This window comes from Sylvia atricapilla, chromosome 8 (genome assembly GCF_009819655.1).
Source record: "Sylvia atricapilla isolate bSylAtr1 chromosome 8, bSylAtr1.pri, whole genome shotgun sequence".
NCBI classification, from domain to species: Eukaryota; Metazoa; Chordata; class Aves; order Passeriformes; family Sylviidae; genus Sylvia; species Sylvia atricapilla.
In genome coordinates, this window is record NC_089147.1 from 23,146,585 (window position 1) to 23,170,081 (window position 23,497).

Below are 23,497 nucleotides of genomic sequence, written 5' to 3' on the forward strand. Positions count from 1 at the left end.
TATAGTTCCTTACATTTTCCTCTGAAGTCTTTTTTAGCAGTTTTACGAAGAATCACACTACGTATTTCTGAAGCAAACCAGCAAGCAGGGGAAGGTAACTCAAACAACACGCTTGTCGACACTTCTGTCAGCTAATTTATGCTTTTAGACATTTTTGGCATTACTAGCAGATAAAGGCATGTATTTTGTTTTTACAGTTCTTGAAAGTGTAACTGCTTATGACAGAGACATACTCCTGTCAACTTTTTCTACATGGAGACTTTGAAATTCAACTGGTTTACCTTTTCTCTAGTCTAGAAAGTAAAAAGCATACAAGCACAGAACAAATAAATATTCAATAATATTTACAACTAGTGTAAGAGGTAGAAGTACTAATTATATGGATTCATATTTAATGAATGTTGCCCAGGTGAAGCTAAATTCTTTATAGTCAGTTATTCATTTTTATAATGTTAAGCCACCTTTTTACATCTCTTATGCCAAAACTAATCCAGCATTTGAAAAAATCAGAAAACAGCTTCAAGAGACACTTACTGTATTCCTTTACTGTCCAAACCAGAATCCTTGCATTTAACACTATATTCTGTTGGAGAAATTGAAGGATTTTGTATCATCCACAAGAATAAAACTGTAAAAAATGTATTATGTTAGGAAATAATAGGCATGTACACAGCTCCCTGGAAGTATGAGAAGCAAAGGTGCACTGTTGCTTGGAGAGCAAGGCAGTTTCTCAAAATACACTTAACTATTGTTTGTTTCAATTTAAGGGTAAAGCACGAGAGACTATACTGCATTTCAGATTAACAATCCCTGAACTGAAGCAGAATCCTTGAAATAACCATAGAAATGTCCCAATCCGGTACAGTCTGATGCATTCAATACAAAAAAATAATATGATCGAGGTAAATAAAGACCAAATGCTTAAGAATAAACCTGCTGGACTAATAACAAAAACCATTAATTCCCTTATTTGCAATAAATGATATGATGAACCAACAGATAATTAGTAGTTCCTCTTAGACTATTCAAATTGCATCAGGTGCTATCACATGAAGAACAACAAGAGCATACCTTAACTTAGCATCAAGTGAACTGGTTGAAATACTCATTAAGAACAACGTAAATATCTAGAGAAATATGGTGTCATTAGTTCCACCCTCCTGCATTTCACAGGGCTTTGTGAATGTCTAGCAAAACTCTCTCTGTAGAGTATTTTACTGGCAACTACACATTATAGCCCTATATAGCCCATGCTGCCATGCTTTACTGACAAAAAGGTCTTAAAATTTGAATCACCATATCAAATGGCGATATATAATTTAATGAAAAGAGATCACTTAATAATAATAATAATAAAAATTAAAAAAACCTCAAAACAAAAAAACAAACCAAACTGCACCAAACCAAGCTTAAAACTGTTTCTTCTATGCTTTCTGTATTACTGAGAAAAACAATGGACCTTCTTATATAAACACCTAAATAACACTAAAATAACCAATACTTCTGTCAAGTCAATACTTGTGTTGCAATACTGAAAACTTATTTAAAATGAAATAGGAAAGAGGATTCATATATATACTCATCACTGTACCTGTAAATAAGACTTAATAGCAGATAATAAAGCTACTTTCAATTAAGATGCTAACTGTGAAGGTGCAACAAAAATGAAGATTTTTTTGAGATTTTTCATATATTCCTATTCCTTGAATAATCAGTAAGACAAGTAGAGATTTCATTACAAGTGCAAGCATCTGATGTCAGTATTCTTAGCTACAGGAGTAAGACAATGCTCAAGTCTCTGTCAATGCAGTGCTTACTTTGTGGTAAACTTAAAGTTTTGAAGCCTCATCTTAGGCTTATTCCTGTAATTCCATATCATTGAATTAACTCATGCTAACTCAACTAGACATACAATTTCAGTTTTATAAAACCAGATTTACCTTTTTTCTTTACTCTATAAGATGCATTCTCTAAGTGAAATAAAACATCTCACACAGGCAAGCTTTTTATTTGCAGAAATAAAACAGTGGGTTTGGCTATGCAATGGAATTGCATCATTAAAAAATTGCTCTTTTGCAAGAGCCATCAGCTATAGAGAGACCATAAGCAACTAGTGTTGATGCCCAAGGCTTTTTTCAAAAGAGAATACATAGTAAGTCTAATGGGCTGACAAGGAAAAATTCAGATTGTTTATCTGCCTGCACCTATCAGACACAAAAGATTTTTTAAAAAAACCAGAAGTGCAGGACAAAAACACTAAGGAAAAGAACTTGTACAGTAAAAAATATTTTGATATATCAGTATACAGTCTTCAAGTGAAGTAAAAATCCCGCATGTATAGGTATAAAATTTATATAAAGAGGACATACGCATTGCATAATACTAGACTGATTTAACTATATAAGACAGAAATGTATTTTGGACCAGAAAATGTGTACTGGGAGAGAAAACAAAAGCAAACTAAACAATTAAATTCCTGACTTCACTATTTTTAAAAAGCTGATTTCATTGCTTTTGACAAGCATGGGTAATTAATCTGAATCCCAGATTGCACAGAAACAAAGGAGGAATACAAAGTTTAGTTGCATGTTCAAAATCATGCAAATTACTGTTATATCTGAGAACAGAAAACATGTCCAACTTCAGCAGTCACATGCTGCAGCTCCTGAATTCACACTGCTCCCAATGTTTTTGAAGAGTGACAAAAATGCTTAGGAACTAAGTTTCTGTTATGGACCATATAATCATGAATCCTCTAGATGATGCTTCAAAGAGACAAGAGTTTTCTGCCCAACCGACTCCTACCAAAGCTTTAAGCCAGTGGCTGGCAACCTCTTCCAGCCTGGGGACACTTGAAATTTTCTACTGTGCTTAAAAATATCAGACAGCAACTGTAAACCTATCATTGGTTGACTTCATTTTCTTAGATACTTTTCACACATCTGCAACAGAAAAATTGAGAATCACCAACCTACCCAAAACAATTTTGTAATATTTACCACGAGAGAAAACAAGTCAGATCAGAAAATGTAATCTATAGAGAAATTATTACAACAATTTGTCACAGACTGATATAAAAATACCTATGGGTTTCTCCAATACTTTTCTGTTAGCATGATATACAAACATTTTATGCTCTACATGCTGATTTATGTTGCTGTTTTGTAATAGGGAAAAAAGCCTTGGTTTCACATCTACTTCATTTTTTTTTTTTTTTAATCCTCTAAGTATACCAGAAAACAGCTTTCAAACCTTGTCTGGCAGTACGAGCTTGATCATATTCATTGAAGCAAGTCAGACATAAGCATCAATGACAAAATTGGCTCTGGCCATGGTTGAGAACAAAAAACACAAAGCTGCAGGCTTGAAAAAATAAATCTGAGCAAACTCCTAAAATTTTCAAGAAATATCCTGCTGAATTTCATAGAGCAGAATATAGAATTCTCTGCTTTAGCTGAAACAATAAATCTGACTGGCCAGGTTCTGTTTACATATGCATGGGTGCTAACGTGTACCGTGGAAAAGAAACGGCAGCATGGAACACTGTCCAGACCGCCACAGCCCAAACAGATGAACTGCCCTAATGACACACCCTCTACGGCTGAATTCAACCTTGCAGCATTTGGGCTGGATCTAAAAATCCACAACAAAGCATCCAAAGTTGCAAGACTAGACTTAGTCACTTGTCATAATGAGCAGATTAAAAATTAAGGAAAAAAAATTATAAAATTAAACAGCTGACAGGAATATTACAAACATTTTGCATTATCACTAAACTGCTGACAATATATTCATACTTATTACCAAGATCCATAGCTATACTTTCTCAAGGGACATGCAGCACCTTCAGAATACATGTTACAGGATTAAACATAATGGCTGTCAAGAACCCAGAGTTTAGTATTCTGCAGCAGGCTTATGACAGTATCACATTTTGTATATCACAACAATCAGATGGCTCACTAAAATCCACTCATCTCTACTGAAGTAATTTTTGCAAAATTTTACCCCTGACAGGCACAAACTGATTTTTTTTTAACAGTCTGTAGGAGTTACATGTTTTTCAATGAAGGGACTGTGGGCATCTGACAGAACTGGATGGCTTAGTTGGCATGCAGTCTACACAAGGCAAGATTAGGCTCCACATTTCACTTGTAGTTCCCAAGTGGTATCCCCATTCTAAGCAGGGACAAGTACACTGTGTTTGAAATATTATTAAGTTTGGACCAGAATTAGAGGAGGAATCAGATTATATTTCCTTTCCCATTCTGTATATACCCAGCCTCAATTAAGTCAGTTTTGTGACCCCCTCTTCACAGTCACAATTAGCAAATCCATAGCTCATACGAAGGCATTACATTGCAGAAATTGCCTTTTCACCTGCCTATTCTAGACAGCTCTGATGAATAGAAGCAGCCTTCAGAAGACTGAAAGAGCCACCAGGACTGTTTCAAACTCCTGAACAGTTCAGTCTCTTTCCCTTCTTCACCCATCTCCCCTACTCAAAACATTTCTCCTAACTTTACCCCAAGATAAAGAAAAGTGTCTGCAGGATGAAGACTCTAACTAGGAAGCAGGAGCAGGATCATTCAAGCAGACAAGGAAGTTTCTCCTTTAAACTCATGGCATTTTGCTGTGGATTTATTGAAGGTTCTGAGAGCTTCCAGCTTCTAGGTGAAACACATGGAACAGGCAGTTAACATCCCATGATTTTTTAATTCTAACTGACAAGTTCTCCATCCTAGTTTCTACCATTAGATTATCTGCTCCCTTTTCAGAAAGACAAATATAGTGTTACTACTACTTCAGATGAAACCAAACCTTCCAAACCTTACCAAGACAGACATCAGACTTGACAGAAAAAGTGGAACTTTCTGCAGCTTCAGTAGTAAGCTTTGAAGTAGTCTCTGCTGCAGCATTTGAAGCTGAAACAAAGCATTAATTAAAGTAGAGGAGAATCTCCTGTGCCAAAGCAATGTAAATTTAAGGAGCCACATAAAACTACTGACGCCAGGAAGGATACGTGGAGAACATTTCTCAAGAAACCTGTGAATATTCAAGTAAACACCTAAAAAGAGTTTCAAAAAGAAAAACAAAAACATATAAGGAGGAAAAAGAAACTGATTTTGATGGACAATATTTTGTGTGAAAACTCTGCTGAACAATAAAATGGAGATTTTTCTTTATACCACAAGTTTAGCAGTTTGCTGCACTTAGCTTACGCCTCAGAACATATCATTGACAATAATAGCTGTACAAAAATATACATAGGATTTCCTTAAAAAAATATTCATTATCACACCAGTGTTTTGATGACAAGCACAATCTTTCCATATATCCTAAAAAGAATAGAAAAAACCCAAAACATAAAACCCCCAACAATATCGACTGCACCATCAGAGCAGGCTTTCACATGGGAACAGTACAAATGCCTCAGGGGAAGCCATCTGCCTCCTTTAGTGAGCTTTATAAATATGCAAAATTATGTTCGTATCTTTTGTTCAATACCTGGCTATTGTCAGTGGCCCATAGGTGGAAGGTAAATTTCCCCTGTACCACACTCTTATCATGAGGGTCAACACAGCATTACCAGAAGAGACATTTCTGTATTTACAAAATTTCATTCAAGATTTATGTAAGAAACAAGCAGTAAAAACTTTCCCTTACTTATGTTTAACATGCGTATACAGCAATACAGGTTAACAGCAGTGATAAAGTCTTACAACAATTTTTCAGCAATGAAGACTTGTATAATAGAAGGTTACCTAAACCAGTTTTGCCATCTGAATAGCAACCATGTTCTTGACTTTCTCCAAATAATCACACCATTCAAAAGCTGACACGATTTTAAAATGTGTTAGCGTTTCTTCATTTTAATAACAGAATGCCACGGATATCTTAATTTAGATAAGAAAGGAAGGGGTACTTGCAAAAAATGTTAGCAGAAGATATTTATTCCCACTGTAAGAAAAGCCTCATGCTTTTAAATACTGTTTAAATGGTTTCTGCATGCATGGTCAACTATCTAGAGGTCACAAAAGTCGCTGCTGCACAGCCCAGAATCTGAAGATAACTTTACAGTGGGTAACTTCCATAGCAGTAGCTATACCCCGGCTGAAAACAATGTAGACCAGGCTACAATGAGATCTGGCTTACAAAAAGGAGGCCTATAAAAATTAGGAATTGTATCTCAGATAAATTCCCTGTGTGATATATACATTATTTTCTATTTTTCTGCCTTCTGAGCTAAGAATTCTAAGTAAGTGTTTTAAGTCCAGTCCTGAGTATATTTCAAGTAATTTATTTATTAAATGAACTGTTTATTCTTTTCTTGATTTGATCTTACCAGTACAGGTACCTTTATGCTAACCTAACCCATTCTTCACATAGCAGTACTTAAAACTGGTAACATTGAGTAGAAAAAATACTGTTTATGTTTGATTAGTCATATAACTCATGAACAACCTCACAGAAAAGAAAGTTTAAGATGAGCATATGTTAATCATAGAATATGCTGAATTTGAAGGAATGCATCAGGATCATTGTGTCCAACTCCTGGTCCTACACAAAACACCCAAGAGTCACCACGCACCTGAGAGTGTTGTTCAAAATATACTAAGAAAAAAAAATACTAAAAGCAAGCTGGTGGTGAAAGAAATTAAATCAGCCACCTTTAGTCCCATATTACAGTGACATAGCTGATAAAAAAATCACCTTCTTGGTCCTAGATATCACCCTCATATGGAGAAATTAGCAAGCTACTATTTTTATTATTTTAGTTTCACCACTACATTATTTCTTTAAGTACAAGATCCACTGAAATTACGGCAGTTTCCTAAAAAATATGAAGTACAGTGACAATCAGAAACGCCACGTGTACATGTAGCACCTACATGCACAACTTAATACTGCTATTTTAAAGACACATGCACTAGAAGAACATTCTCACAAGACTCTGGGCATAAGCCGACCCTTTGATTCAGAGCAAAAAAAGCCTGTAGAAAAATCCCCTTGCTGCTGTCAATAATAAATAAATATTCAGAAAATGCATAACTGGAACTTAAACTAGCTGCAGTTACCATAGAAACGAACAAGACTTACTCAACACTTCCTACTCTCTTCCATTATCATTATCTCATGAACTTACATGGAGAACATTGTTCCTATTCCTATGGAAACCCTGGAAATAGCCCACATCATTGTCACAGATTAAGGCAATCTAGAACTCATCTCTTGGATTCATTTATGTACCACCAAGGCCTATGAAGGATTAAAAATAACTAAACAGACAAAGTTCATTTCTCAACAGAGATGAGCAGAATCTACATCATTCCCTGTGAACAGCAGGTAGGTAAGCATCCAACACTGAAAAGCAGTTTATAAAAATCTCTGAACATCTGCAATGTTCAGATCTGTGCAGGTACACTGACACACTGCAAGGTACATTCTCAGGAGTTTGGGCACAAATTTTGAGTATTTTTACAAGTGCCCTAACTTAGGAAGACTCCGCCCTTTCATCCTTACATAATCTCTCAAACTTGCTGAGTGCAATGAGGAAAAGGGAACTTTTATACAAATGTAATAGTATTTCATCTAAAATTCATAATTCTTTCCATCTCCAAGAACTAAAATAACTAAAAAAAAAATTTAAAACGGAATCAACAAACCGAACTAAAATCAAAACATAAAAAGAGAGGAGGGGGAGGAAAAATATGAGAGGGGTGGGACACAAACAAAACCTGTACAATTTCTGTACTGTTAATTTCACCATGGCAGCTAGGCAACTGTTACTTTTCAAAAGAGGTTGTGGGGATTTTTCCCCTCAACATTAAAAGAACTTGAGTCCTCTCAGAAAAAAACAAAACTAAAATAAAAAGCAGCAGGAACAAATCTAGTTGTGAAAAATACTGAAAAAACCCAAAACACACAAGCAAACAAAACCAAAAAGCATATAAAACACCTACACATATTTCCCAGGAAAACTTACTACAAATACTAATATAATTAAAGATCCACTGGTTTCCCCAAATGTGTAGTGAGGCCCTCTACCATTTTTTAATAGTTCTTCAGAAGTCCAGTCAAGGGTCTACAGCTTTCCATAGACTGAACTGTGAAAAATTCAACATATGTATGACTTTCTCCTGTATATCAAACACTCCATCTAATTAAGGAAATCTTTTTCTTCTTACTCAAATGATATAATTTCAGAAAGCAAAAATCAGTTCATAAACATGTTTAATTTCCTGCATCTTGAGATTAATTATGATTCTTTGAGAAACCCACCTCAGAAATCTGATACTACCATCATCTACAGCATTTTACAGGACTTCAAAGTAAATCAGTATTTCCCTGAACAGATTTTAAGTGAACTGTTACCTTTTACTGTTATTTCCATTTATACCACTCCACATCAAATGCAGACAGAATTGCGCGGGTTCAATTAGTGTGTTCTTAAATCATGTGCTTATGCAATTTAACGTGGACACATTTTTCAATCATAGGTCAAATCCCATCTACATTGTTTAAAAGAAAAAGTCACATTTTTAAATATTGGGGCACCAATACATTATGTTCCAGTCGTGCTTCTCCAAGCTGAAGTATGAGGAAAAAATGATACTCTGGCCACACAAGCACAGGCACCGTGTTTAGCCTGCTGAGCTACTTCAAAAAACAAAAACAATTTGTAACTGAAGGACATTCTGCATCTCCTTATACAAATCTCTCCCTCCAAAGCCTGCCCATCAGATGAAACTGGGTAATGTGAATATTTCTTTGTGCCTAAACCACTTATGAAATGTCAGGAGTAGAATTTAGCTGCTAAAGCAGTAAGTATGTCTATTTCTATTTCAGTACTTTATCTTTACTATATTCACATAAATACTGAATACATTCACATAATGCTGAAACAATTCAGCATTAGTACAATCCCATGCACTTGCCACTTTTACATCTCTTACAGAATTACAGGCTAGAAAAATACTCACTTGACATAATGGTAAATTTGGCATAACATAAATTTGACTTGACATAAATTTCCTATTCTCGTTTCTCATTATGCTCCCAGTAACAACCAAGTTTTTATTTCTCCTCTTCGTTAAGTCTTTAAATGTAAATTTCCTTCTAATGAATAGAATGGGAGGAGAAGACATACCAATTATGGCTGGGTTTTTTCAACATCCATTTCTGGTACAGAACCCTTCCTTCCCTCACAACCACCAATGAATTAAACATTTTAAAGAAAACTAGTGTGCAGCAGAATCATCTCTATCAAAAACTTCAGTGTTTGTCTCTGAATTGATTGAATAGTTTAATTAATTGTCTTCAATGACCCAGATCATGAATAACAAATAACACCCCTTACTTTACAGCAGATGCACTAAAATATATGATTTTTTTAAAATTATATTGGGAAAAAAGTATCTTTTGACTCAAAATTTTTCAATTAGTTCTATGGCTGCAATGCTGCCTAAGGCCTTCAAGTCTGCACCTGCTGTATAAATAGCAATATTTCATTTCACTAGATAATTGTACAAAGGGTCCGATGCCAATGTAAATGTCCAATCTTGTGCTACACTACAAAGCTATAACCTTAAAACATGTATGTTGTCTTGTTTCTTCCATACTACTGTTGGCCCTTGTCTTCTTCACCTCTAGGTAGCCACAAAGTTTAAAAATTAAAGAGGTAACTATGGGACCACCCACTATTTAAATATTTGTTTCAATATTCACAAAGCACCTGGACAACTAATACAATAAATTAAAAAGCTGTTTTTTACAATTACTAGGGCAGAAATAAAATCTAGATCAGACATGTCAAAGATATGGTGACAACCCAGAAGAGAGAGTTCCAAAAAGCAGACCATTTAGATTCCACAAACAGCACCTGACATTCCACTAAGATTCATCATGAAGAAAATGACTGTCCAGGTAAGAATAATGATGGAAGCTTTGCCCACGAGCAGAAAAACACAAATCAGCTTCTACTTTACACTGATGTGTGTTCCACACTGTGCTAACTTGGCTCCTTCTCTTCCCAAATAAACCCAGGCAGCAGCTCCACTGCAGCCTTCAAGTGATCACATTGAACTGAAGTTCAATTGTAACTCTTTTCCTAAGTCCTTCTTGATTGGACTCCTTTAAAACTTTTTTTATAAACATTGGATGTATAATTTTAATCTAAATTCTCACAGTGTAAAAGCGTACTATAATTTTTTTAGCAGCGGGTATCTCATACAATTTTGATTTCAGAGAACTGCAAAATTGCCAATTCTTTCTACTTCAGGGGAAAAAAATTCTTCACTTCAATTGAGAAATATAGTAGCTTGCAAGAACAGGCTATATTAAACAAGTAGCAATCCATGATTAATTCCTAATATTTTCAAACAATACACCTCAACATAAATATTGATTTGATTTTGCTACATCCTATATCTAAAAATAATGAGAATATTACCCTCTAGCATGAATTTTCAACGAAACAGTTAACCCTTAGCAAATATTCCCAGAAAGTAAAATTTAAATTAACGGCCAAATGTTCCATTCTGGAAATGATCCTCTGTAAATTACATGCTGCCAATTCAAATACTGAATTTGACAAGTGCTATACTAAAATAAATGCACCTTGTTTTCTAAACTGACCAAAATTAACTAAGAGGTTCCATGCATCACTACTTATTTTTTAGATGGTTAGGCATATTGATAAACCCAGATGCGCACAATATGTGCTGTTATACCTTGACAAGACTATAAATACACTCTCAGAAATAACCTAACCCAATGACATTGGCAGCTGGTCCCTTATGAAATGCAATGGTAAACTCTAAAAAAAATATCCCAAAGAAGTAAAAGAAGTCATCAAACAGTGTTGAGTAAGTTCTCCCACTATACTGAAGTAAAATGCATTTTATATTATGTATATTAGGTTTTGATCCCAATTGGTTTTTTATCTGTATTCACATATAGCCCAGTAAAATCAACACAGGACAATTTCTGACTGCAGAGGTGGGAGCAGAGGACTCTGGGCTTGGGGGATTTCTAGCCTTGATACTTAAATTGGAACTAGAAACATGACTTAAAGGTTTTTTTCATTTTTAATGCTGAAGATGCCAGGAAACGTGCAAAATGCCATTTTTAAAAGACAACTACCAAAATATTGTCAATATCGCAGCTGCACATAGAAGACATGCAGTGCTAAAAGCAGCAAGGGAACACGTTTTCCAGCTATTGATAGAAGTCAGCAACTAAAAAAAAAGTGAATGGTATTTTTAGGAAAAATAATCAAAATACTCTTTTTCCAGAACCAAACAACACAGTGGCAATTAAGTCACCTCAACTTCTTGCTGTAGACGACTTGATTATGAAATGCCATCTCTTTTCCTCCATTCCCTCCCCCATCCAAATAATTCATCTATAGCCCAAAACTGACTCACTCCAAAATTTCTCCTAACCAAAGTAAACAAAGACGCAAATCCTTTTTCAGTTTAACCCATACTAGTTACAAAGTTTCAGCAGGATTCTCTGAAGTTCTAAATGGGATTTAAATTACATTAAATCCTAGTTTACAAGTATGTGCATTCTAAAAAGTAAACTAATCAGAATTCCACAGGAGACACTTTTTACTGCGGTGAGCTCCACAGAAAACCCTTGCATCTGAAGATTTGACAATGCTCTAGAGCAATTATGTTAAAATAAAATTAATAACTAAAGGGTTTTTTCCTTTAAATCACATACTATCATCACCTGCCTCCATCTGATATGTAACTGCTCATATGTTTGAAGGATTTTTATGCCAGTAAAAAAAATATGAAAACATAAATCATTATTAGTCTATTGAATATATCACAAATCTCATTGCATTACCAATTCAATCTTGCTTGACAGTTCCGACTGCTCTCTACATTTGCAACATTGGGCTTATTTTCCAACTTTGCTTCTGCTCTTCCAAGCTGAATTTTACTTTAAGATAAAACAGGTCTGTAGTTTTAACACCTAATATGAAATTTATAAATTTGCTGTTTGTAGCTCAAAACCATGGGACCAGAGTAGTGAAATAGGCTGGGGAGTGGACTGGCAGTCAGTTTTTCTTACTTGCTGTCTCTGCCTCTCTCTTGCAGTGGGAATTAGTCTGCTATTTTACAGAGAAAATGGGGTTGACTCAGTGCTGATGCAACAAACCAATCAAAAATCCTCCGCTAATACTGGGACACCGTGCTTCTTAAAAAAAAAAACATTCTTTAAAATAAAAACACAGAGAACTTACAAGTACTCTGCCAGTTAATGTCTGGGCAGATATCATGACTCCTGCCCAATCCTTCACAGACGTCATCCATCCCACTTCTGCTGCCACATTCTCCTCTTTTTCATCTGTTGGTTTGCAGGCTCCATCTGCCTGTGTATCTCCACCACCATTGATCTTCTGGACCTCCTGCAAAGTAAGTATTTGGGTTAGTTAACATTTAACAATTTGACCGTGAGAGCCAGTATATAGGTAGAGCCAAGAACGCCTATAAAAAACAGAAAATCTGTCTTCCTGGATCCCTGCTAGGTGAAATTAAGAAGCTACTTGGCTATATCTCCTTAAAAATAAGAGAAATATAAATGTTCTGTAAGGTACCAGACTATCTAGATAATAATACCCTCCTTGACATTACATCTTCAAAACATACACTTAACACCAAATATACTGTATGTTCCTTTGTTAGAAGCAACATAATTGGTAACAGCTCTGTATGCAACTATAGAGTTACATATAAATGAATTTGTCAGACATACACTGAAAGACCTTTTGAGGTATCAGTTCAAAATAATGCATACTAGGTGTGAACATAATTTATGTACAATTTTAATTTCCTATCCCTAGAATTAATTATCTGAGTAAACCTTCACTGAGAAGCATGATGTAACAAGACAGCAATTATCAAGTGTGAGGAGAACAAAATCCATCATAAAGAATCTGCAGGGAGCTGCCACGCTATCAGTGAACCTGTGTTTCAATGAAAGAGTTTAATATATCACAGGAATTATTCTGTCAGTAAGTGGCTCTCACAGAATGAAGAGCTAGAAATTAGAGGAGCCTCAGCTGCATCAAGCTCACTGATGAGTCACACGCACTGGAATTCATATCAGTCTCATGGATGCTGCAGCAAGGATGTCGTGCTCTGTAACTGCCTGTGATGTGCTACAGTCATGGGTGCTGCACAAACATCAAGGGAAACAACAGGAAAAGCCACCGTGGATTGTACACTGTTTAAATCATACCACATGCAAAGTATCAGACTGTGCCATGAGCACGCCTTTGGTGACAGCATAATACTAATGACTTCCTGAATACTTGACAAGTTATGTTAAACAAAAAACAGGAGAGGTAGCAAAATTCAGTGCTGAAGCAAGTCCTGAGCACTACATCTGCATTAGTGTTCCAAGCACTCTGCACAGACCAACAGCTTGAAAGATCTTGTTTATAGATCAGTTGTCTCCAGGCCACTAAGCAGGAAATCAATTGCCATTAATCCCCTTTGGGATATCTTTTACACAAGCAAATGCTTGATGCTGGTTATGTGATTATTGCTACAGTAGAAATACAATCCTGTGATGGTCAAAACTCGCAGCTGTGAGATGGCCTTGAGGACACAGCTGGACATAGAGGTACTTCCTGAGAGTAGCACTGAACTAATAAAGCAATTTCATTGCTTCTGTCTGCAAAGAACAGCAGAACAATGCTAAAAACGTAATATGGAGACCAACAGTTGTTTTTAATTGCAACTTAATTGTCTGATCATATTATTTTTTCTCTGTTAGTTTCCCTCCCAGAAAGCAGGCTCCATGTTCTTAGTAGCGATTACAGCACAGTGTGATGTTACTATATTGATGATAACAAATTATTCAGAGTTACAACAGTAAATCTGTACACTTCCCAAGCAAATAATGCAACAGAAGTTTAAAATTACTTTGTATTTGCATAACTGGACCTCATTCACTGACAAATTTGGACAGAGTGAATCAGATGTTTTGCACTCAGCATTGAAAGACATATCTTGTGCTGCACACGCACAGAGCACAACCTACAGAAATGAGCTCACTGCAGAGGACAGCGACGTACAACACACCTCCAGCAGAGCAATGCTTGGCTGGACCAACTGGGGACCCAAAGCATCACAAAGCCATGGAGATCAGTCCCAAAGAAATGCTTTCATCACCATGATTATAAACCAGGAAAGAAAACTACACTCTATACTTCAAACAACATGGGAGCTTAGGCAATCTAGACACATCTCCAAGGCCTCACTGGTCCTAGCCACTGCCCCCAGGGTGTCCCCTGACCCTGACACCCAGGACACCATTTCAGCCCCATCCTTCCCAGCCTTGGTGGGCTCACAGCCAGGTCCCCTTTCCCAAGCCCCAGGCTGGCTCCAAGAAAGTTCCAGGCTAAGCCTTGTCCCACATCCCAGCCAGGGCGCTGGGCAGGCCCCAGGCCCACGGAGCCCCACAGCCCAGACTGCTTAAAACAACACACATGCCATTCCTTCCCTCTTCCCACTAGTTTCTCTGCCTTCGGTAACTGCTGGAGCTTGTATTTCAGACCTGTGAGCTTCACACACCAGAATTTGGTCCATGGTCCTCTTCTGCATTGCACAGTGAGCATTCAAACACTGTACAAGTTTATATTGAATGAATTTATGTGGTTTTCATAGTAAAAGAGGTATAATTCTCTCTTCCTCTCAGACAAGAAACTGAGGTGGTGATTAGGTGCCTTACTCAGTCTCTAGACTCCTGACACAGTCAGGATGAAACCAGTCTTTTTTTATCTTTTAACCCAGCAAAACTTGTTTAAAAGTGCACAAATGCACACTTTGGTAAAAAAACCTACAACCACAGACCTCGCTATAGAAAGTCACAGAACTACAGATTACTAAACAAAAAGCTGAAAGAAAAAGTCAGTTTTATGTTAGTGAACTTGTAAGTATTAAGGTTAGAAAATTCTTTTATTGTGTATGTGCTCCTTTCCCCCCAATCTTCTTGTCAATAGATGTGATTGCTCATAAGTTATAAAAAAAAATTAAAATTTCCTAGCACTCAATGAAATAGTAGGCAATTTACTTAATTGAAGGAGAAAGGTACCTTTTATATTTTGAAAAGGTTTTCATAACCTACAGTTCTTTTGCTGTATTGACTTTCGGTTGCCAATAGAATAGAGCAGTAAAACATGACAAACCTATTCAGTATTTGATTCTCAAAAGGTATTAAAGTCTGTAATACATTTGAATTCTGTATTTATACTACTTATTTCACCTCTATTAAAATCTCCTACCTATATTATTTCTTAATTAAAAATTAAGTAAAACAGTCATCCCCTGCCAAGTATGATACGGAACAGAATCTCATGATTAGCCTAGCTCTTGCCATTATTATAGCTATAATTAATATGCAGATTAGTTGCTGTTATGTAATATTTGTATTCAGTTGGGATATTTTATATTTTTCATCTGCATGGCTAGCTTTTTATCTTACTTAATTGGCAGTTCAGTCTTAAGAAAAGTTTATCCCCACGTCATTATGCAGTTGTGTAGAGATCACTAAAGGAGGTTTAAAGGCTGTTTTTTTTATATTTAATACAAAATTCACTCCTGTTATTAAGTGTATAGTCCTGTTTCATTGTTATTTCCTCATCTCAAAGCATTCAGTAGCCAATACTAACACCTGAAAAAGGTGCTTAAAATAATAACATGACCGTGACGATAGCTGCTTGATTATTTACAAATTCAATATTACAAGGAAGAGATCTTTACCCACTGCGCTAACCAGTTTTCATTATTTTAAATACTTGATGACAGAAACATGCAGGCAGATTAAGTGAGAAGAAGCATATTGCAAAATACATATTTCCTACACTTAATGACTAAATGGAAAAGAGCATGATGACAGAGTGTGTACAGGAATCAGTACTCAGTGTTCTACCAATGGCTTGACATGGACTTGGACCAGAAACTTGAATGGTTTGTCTTCTACTTTCAACAATAAATATTGATTTAGATTACATAAGTTCTGGGATTCTTGAACACAGTCACCTTAAGAAAGAAGAACTCAAAAGGAAAAATTCACTCAAAAACTGTTAAACATTTTCAAAATGCAGCCCTGCCTGTTCCATTTCACCCCTAAAATACCTACAAAAACATAGAATCACTACATAGACACGCCATCCTACAGCTCAGGACAACACAAAATAAAATCTTACAATCATTCCAAAATCCTAAAACATAATGTAAGAATAATCTGTCTTTTTTAAAGCCCTAGAAGACAACACGGGAAATACTCTGATGTATGGTACTGAAAAAATTTGGTATCTTGTTAAAACATGTTAAAAAAATATATGAAACAGGCAGTCAATGCGAAGGCAAAGAGCTGAGCTGAGGTGTGGTGAAACAAAGAAAATGATTTGATGGTCCCATTTACCTAACATGTAACTAGCTGAATATCACAAAAAAAATCATTGAGTATCACCTGTAATGAGATATAGAGCATTGAGTCATGCCCACATCACTCAAGAGAAAGAAGTTTGCTCAATTTAAGCAGTTGTTTAAAAACAGTAACACCAAACACAGTATTGGCCTTTGAACTCCACCCTAGATAACATGAGATGAGAAAGGGCCTGTCAGAATGGCAGCTGCTCCTACTTTAAAGCATGCAGTAGTAATACAATAAGAAAATATAGTTTGAAACTGTTAGGAAAGTGCTGCTCTAGATAATGATGCCAGCAAATAGCAATTTTATCACTATCAACTGCCCTGAAATTAACAGCACTGCATTCCTAGAGTCTGGCATTTTATGAAATGTTTTCTATCACATCAACAACACTATGATAATGGCCATTTTTACAAAGTAGGAATCTATATTTATGTTCCTTTCCTTTTCATTCATCTGTTTCCCCAAAGCCACCAAGAGGTGCTTTGTGAAGAGGAATCATTTTGCCTATGAGACTATTTCTCCTTTCTCTTGAGAAATGTCTAAAACACTGTCTTTAAAATTATTAGACTTCTGTCAATAATTTAATTCCACGTCTTTCAATATGCTTACTGTGCTACTCCAAATAGGAGTCTTAAATTTATATAAAACCATATTATGCTGGATTTTCTGAAGCTGGGCAATGTTCAGTGAATGTTGAGACTTCAGGTACCAACTGAATATATTACCATGGCAGAAGCCTTCTGTCAAATATAGTTACCATCCATAGTCTCCACAGTAATAGTTACTAAGTACCAGTTCATCCTGTGCTAAAAACAAGCAAAACAAAAAAACCCCTGCAGCTGTTCACCTGCTCTAGTGCAGCTTAGGAAACACAAGTTTTCACTAGAATGTTAATAAGCAAAACAAATGGCAATGTGAGAAATAAACAGCTTTATGGAGACTTAAATCTCTTACAAGAGTCAGACTTGCAGGAAAGAGAAAACAAAGGGTAAGCTAACTAAAGGTGATGTAAGAGGTACTTCTAAATTGGCCTATCCACAGGACTTCTTTGCATATTGGGTTACACTGGCGTCAATTATCATACACTGTAGCTATGGTTTGACTTGTTTCAAAGGATTAATTATTGATACCTAGACAAACGTCATTCCTTTCACAGGATAGAAGAATCAGAATGATCTGTGGAAAGCATAACTGATGAAATAACCCAGCATTTTGCTCTCATAAAATATTCACAAGGCATATAAATTTGGTGTTTGTAAATTTGGAAGACTAAGAAAAGTAAGTCAAAAATAGAACACCAAAGTTTTCTTATTCGTTTGAGATGTTTTACTCTGTTTTCTGCATTCCCAAGGGATTTCTGAGAAGCATCTTGCCCATCCGTCCTTACAACCAGAGCCTTACTTTCTATGCAGACCACAAGAAAACCTTCTTTTTTTCTCTTCTTACAGTGACTAGCTTCTCTGTTGCATTTGTGCACACCTTCAGTAATCATGTAATTTCCTGTTCTGTGCCCTTCATATTTCTGGTATGGGTTACTTGTATAAAATTCCCTTTTCACATCATTGCTTTGACTGAACAAATTGCTGCAGTAGAGGAATTAATTCTAAAACCTTGACCTGAGAGACAAGAGAAACTATACTAGTAAAATAGTGTTCCACCCATGATTCCACAAATAGTACAACAGTCTGTCAAGGGTTCCTGGGTATGGGTCTCACTTAAGAATATGAAACAGCAGACACCTACATTATCTGAAATCTGAAGAAAGTACAAAAAGATTCATTTCAAAGACTAAAAATTTCTACACATTAATGGAAGTGTTATAACATAACACTTTCATTGATGGGAAACAGTGTTTCCAAATAACTGAAAAACTGGCAGATTTCCATACCAGCCTAAGACTGGAGAGGCATGCTGGATGTCCCTGTTCTGTCATCAAATTTTGAAAGTCCTAAGCCACATTGTCTAATCTCTTCATGTCTTGACCCTGCAGCTACAAAACGAGAGCAAAAACAGTTTCTGCTGCATAGGGATCTTATAAAGATAAATGTATGTAGGATTTTAAGTGCCCCAGTATTACACGAAGACAGACAATGCAGACATAAAGTAAGTGAAATCACAAAGTAAGACACCCTAAAAACCTACTGGCAAAGACTGTTAGACTAGTTATACAAGGAAACTAAACATATTATGACAGATGTGTAAAAGAAGCAACTAAGAACTCCAGACAAGAAAGAAATGAAAAAGGACAAATTCATTGCAAACTTATATATGTTCAAACAGACAAAACATACTTTTCAAAAACATGATTGGTTCAATTTACTAGGAGTTTTTATCAATAGTTATGTAAGCTTTACTGTAAGTTAAGAAATTTGGGTGAATAATTTAGTGTAAATGTATTGATAAAAATAAGACTAAATTTTCTTTTGTAGTTTCTGACTGTGTATCAGACCACATTATTAGAAATAAATAACCTCTGAACTTATCGTGAGACTACATAACAGGTGATCTTACTGTCTATAATATACAACTAAACAAAAAATAGGACAACAGTGATGTACAGATTAAAAGTACTCACTGAAAATATTTCAAAAAATGTCAAATACCTAGCCTGTAAATTTATTTTCCTTTTCTATAGTTAACAGAAAATTTCTTATTAATTTCCTCTACAAAGACCAAATTATTATCTCATTAAAAGAGTCTCTGAAGGCCCTTTCAATTATAAAGTAGCAGACAAGAGGGCAAACAAGCATTTCACTTTATTAATGGGGGCACTAAATTTAAATGAAATGACACATTTCATTATTCTTTGGTCCCTACACACCACAGAAACACGTACATTAAGCAAACCAGACAATTACCATGTAAGGCATTAGTCTTTAACTGCATTTTCTGTGGTTCAAGCCTTATATTAAGATCATTCTTTCAAAATGCATTTTTACAAGTCCTTGATGTAGATTATCCTTAAATATGACAGAAAATAAACTTGCAAAAATATATGAAGCAATTTTAGTTGGGACTGAGTTACTGAAAATATAGAAAAGGGCTCCTTCATAGAAAAGCATACAGATGGACAGAAAGGTGCATGCATTTTCTGTTCTCCTCCTGTTTTGTTTCCTCCCACCTAACAGAAGGCAAATCAAAGAAAGCACACAATTGAAAATAAAACTGAAACAGACCTTCCCATGAAATGAAAACTGCCAAATTACCTATATTCTATCAAGTGAGAAATAACTGTCAGAGATGACAAAACAATTTCAATATTTATCCAAAAGTCTCAAAGTGTTTCACAAATGGGAGAAAACGGTCTCAAAAATTAGAAAAAAGCAAGAAACAGTGGGGAAATTATCTAACTTGTTTATCTTGATTACAGGAAGTACTCTAGTTGATTGCTTGTAATTTTGTTGTTGTTGTTGTTACATTAAGTAATATGCAGTTCCAAGATTTTCAGTCATTATCGCCTGGCACTTTTTTTTTTCTGCCATGAAAGGATGAAAGATAGAAAAATAACATATTTAATTTCTTCTAATTTTAAGAGAAGTATTACTAGTAAATTTTTTCTGATCTATAGGATCTAGATTACAAGAGTAGCTATTACAAAATAATTATGTGATAGATCCAGCGGTAAGAAAACTAATGAAATAACTATTCATTGCCAGGAATAGTAAAATAAGCCATTAAAATGTTGCAAAAGTAGAAAGTTTATTTCACTAGGAGATATACTCAAGCACCATTTACAAAGCAAGTATCAAACTGCTTTGTCAGTGAGGTCAAACTTCACATCTGTGTTTTTCTCCTCCTCAATCACAGAAGGGAGGTTTGTACCTAGGAGCAAACAGGCTGTTTTCATTCACTGCATTAACTTCCTAATCCTCTCTCGCATGTGCTACCAGAGGTATCCAAGAAAAGGAGATCTAGATTGAACTGCAGAAGCAAATTTTTCCCCTGGTCTGTGAAATACAGAATAGCAAGGCAGCTAGCACCTGTAGCTAAAACTCATGCTCAAAATCACACAGAATTAATGGATTAGGAAAAGCAGCGCCCAGCTTAAAGAACAAAGCACAAGGTACTATAGACACTTCAAAACAGGAATTTTGGTCCTTACATAAAAGCAATTAATCCTCATTTCCTCAGCTGAAAGAACAGGTTTTCTCAAAAACTTGCTGACAGGAATTGGAGAACTTCATTTGACTCAAATCAAGCATTTTTACATGAAAGGGATGGACTTAAACACTTGCATTTTCTTTATATGTAAAATAGCAAGTTATCAATATTTTATGGAAATGTTGGCAATTTTCAATGCTGAGCCCCAAATAGAATTTATTTGCATATACATTTTTATTAATAAATATATGATTTTTCAGAAGGTTCTAAAGATTACAGCATAAAATTTGAAGGAGAAAGACATGGGGAAAAAATAACTGAGAGACTCACAAATACAACAGGTTGGTAATATAATAAAAAACACGTATAAAAATAATTTGAAGAATGCCAGAGAAGCATTCTATCATCTGCCAAATTCGATAGAAGAGTAATCTCTAAGGATTTTTTGATTCAAGGGTAGCATATTACATTTATTCTCATTGTATTAAAATCATAAAGGAAAAAGCACAATGAAAAGGCAGCTCTCTGCAGGATATAAAGCCATATCTAAGCCTATCCTGATGCAGGAAAATAAGTTCCAGTATGCAGCACATAAATATTTGAAGAGCAGTAGTCAGCCAATAAGTAATTAAAACTATTTACAAGCACACAACACTTCTCACTCAGCAATTACAGAGTGCCATGCAGCGTTCAGACTGCAAGAACTTGGTGCAGAGGGGAGTCAGAGAGCACACAAAATATGCAGGAATCTGGAGCAAAGATATACAGCTCTACTCCTCAAAATATTTAAAATGCAGATCTACTTGCCAATTGTTTTAATGATTACTTTGAAATAATTACATTAGACTCAGCATTTCCCTCTAAAAGACCTGTTACATCACACTGTAAGAAATGTTTAAGTGCTATTATTTAACCAAGTAGATAATTTATTACCCACTGCAATGGAAACAATTTTGTGTAACGTGAATCTCATGACTCCCTTGCATAAATGGCAGACAAAAGTTTTTAATCTACAAGGAATTTTTCTTCTTTCAGCTTAAACTTGTTTCAGGTAGCTTATATTACTTTGGTTCAATTCCTAGACATGAACTATCAGCATCCAAATTATCCAATATCAACACTTGTAGACTACAAATACAGAACTTGATATATTTACAGTACAAGGAAACACACACAGTGTCTTTTACAGATACTGTATTTATGGTACAAATTTACAGATACTGACTGAAATCTACAGGAGAGAGAACTGATATATTTCTGTCTAACTTGCATATTACATCTCCATTAATTTTTACTTATGCTATATATAACAAAAAAACGCCCAGTGAATTCTCTTGGACTTTCTTAACTTCATCACCTTAAATAACAGGAATAACTTCAAGCAGCACAGAGATCATCCCCTGCTCTTGTGCGCAGTGATGCACTGCTAGGAGCTGAAGCATGACTTTGACATTGAACATTGCCTTTTCAAGCAATCAGAAGCTGGACTAGTGGAAAATTAAGATACCTGGTGTCCATTCTTGGCTCTCATAATGCATCCTGCTCAAGGCAGTATTGAACCTGCCTGTACCAAAACTTGTAGGTGAAGCTCCTACTCTGATAAGTCACTTTCTAAGTGAAAATAGCAACTCTTGGAAGCTCCTCAGAGGCCTGAGTGCTCAGAAGCAGCCCTGGCAGAGTTGCACTAGTAGCAGAGGGCCAGTGAGGTGTTTAAAGGCAGTCATTGTTCTATCTCATGAGTCAGCAGTTTCTGGTTTCAAATTTTATCAAACCAGCAGATACAGCATATGCTACAAAAATATGTTACCTCTGAACACTCACTCTGCCTATAAATTATGCATGACACAGCAGGCAGTTATTGTCACCTGAGCAGAAAAGGTAATGAATAGAAATGAGAGGATAGGTCAATTTAAATTTCTAGCTCTTTCTGTAAGATTCAATAAGAATAAGAAGAAATTAAAGTGCAACTATTGTTAAATATCATCCACAAGTATTGAGTTTTAACTTTCTTGACCTTTGTCAGAGCAGAAGTTGACAATGACAGACAAGTTAAGGCTACTATGGAAATCGCAATCTTGAATGCCTTTTGTTTCTATCTTGCAACTCTGTGTGGTCATGTGATCATGTTATTACATGGCCTAGAACTCTAATTTTTTCTTTAAATTTTATACTAATTATTTTGATAGAGAGTTTGCAGCAGCATAAAGACTGAACAGTTCACTAAAGCAGGCTGTCACACTTTACACTATTCACAAGATGTGTTTTACTGAACCTACTCATCAGCTCACAACTTAAAGAGACTTTCTCCATTTACCATGCTGCATAATTACCTCACACAGCTTTTCAAGATGCAGGTGCCCCCTCCTATAATTTATCTGTGAATGAGACTCATTGACAATCCTATGCAAGTATCACATGACATTAAAAAATTCACCTTAACTACTTCTTAAAAGAAAAAAGGGCTTAATTAAGCCTTAGTTTAAAAAAAAAAAAAAGTAATGATTCATACATCAGTAATTCACATCTTTCAAATATCTGATTCTAGCTTATTCAGCAACAAGATATTGAAGTAATACATGTAACAAAGAGGATGCATTTGAGAAATAAATAATATTTTTGCATTTCAGAGTCAGATGAAGGGAATTGGAAGGGAGGGGGAAGGCATGAACTGTAAGATCAGCTCTTCTTATGAGTTTAAAAGAGTGGCTTTTATCCTCACGAAACAGTTTAACAAGGAAAATAGGATCTGCAGGTTACAAAAGCAGAAGTCTAATGTATCATGAATCCCATTTTGTCTGCAGATCTACAACTCTAAGAAAAGGATTCAATGATGTTTTTCTTCCTGGTCACTTACTAAGTCCTCACTGGGCTTATGGGATGCAGAATGCATAATTCAAACGTTTCAATTTATTAAGACCTGTAAAGTATCCAATAA

At 35.5% G+C, this 23,497-nt stretch overlaps 1 protein-coding gene across 11 annotated transcripts in view; it reads right to left on the bottom strand.

Moving 5' to 3' along the window:
- KCNMA1 (potassium calcium-activated channel subfamily M alpha 1) overlaps positions 1 to 23,497 on the bottom strand; it is a 426,168-nt gene that overhangs the window by 293,585 nt on the left and 109,086 nt on the right. For all 11 annotated transcript variants that reach the window (XM_066324114.1, XM_066324113.1, XM_066324110.1 and 8 more), the window contains exon 2: positions 12,260 to 12,424. In XM_066324114.1, coding sequence (XP_066180211.1) covers positions 12,260 to 12,424 — 165 coding nt within the window. The remainder of the gene's footprint in view (positions 1 to 12,259; positions 12,425 to 23,497) is intronic.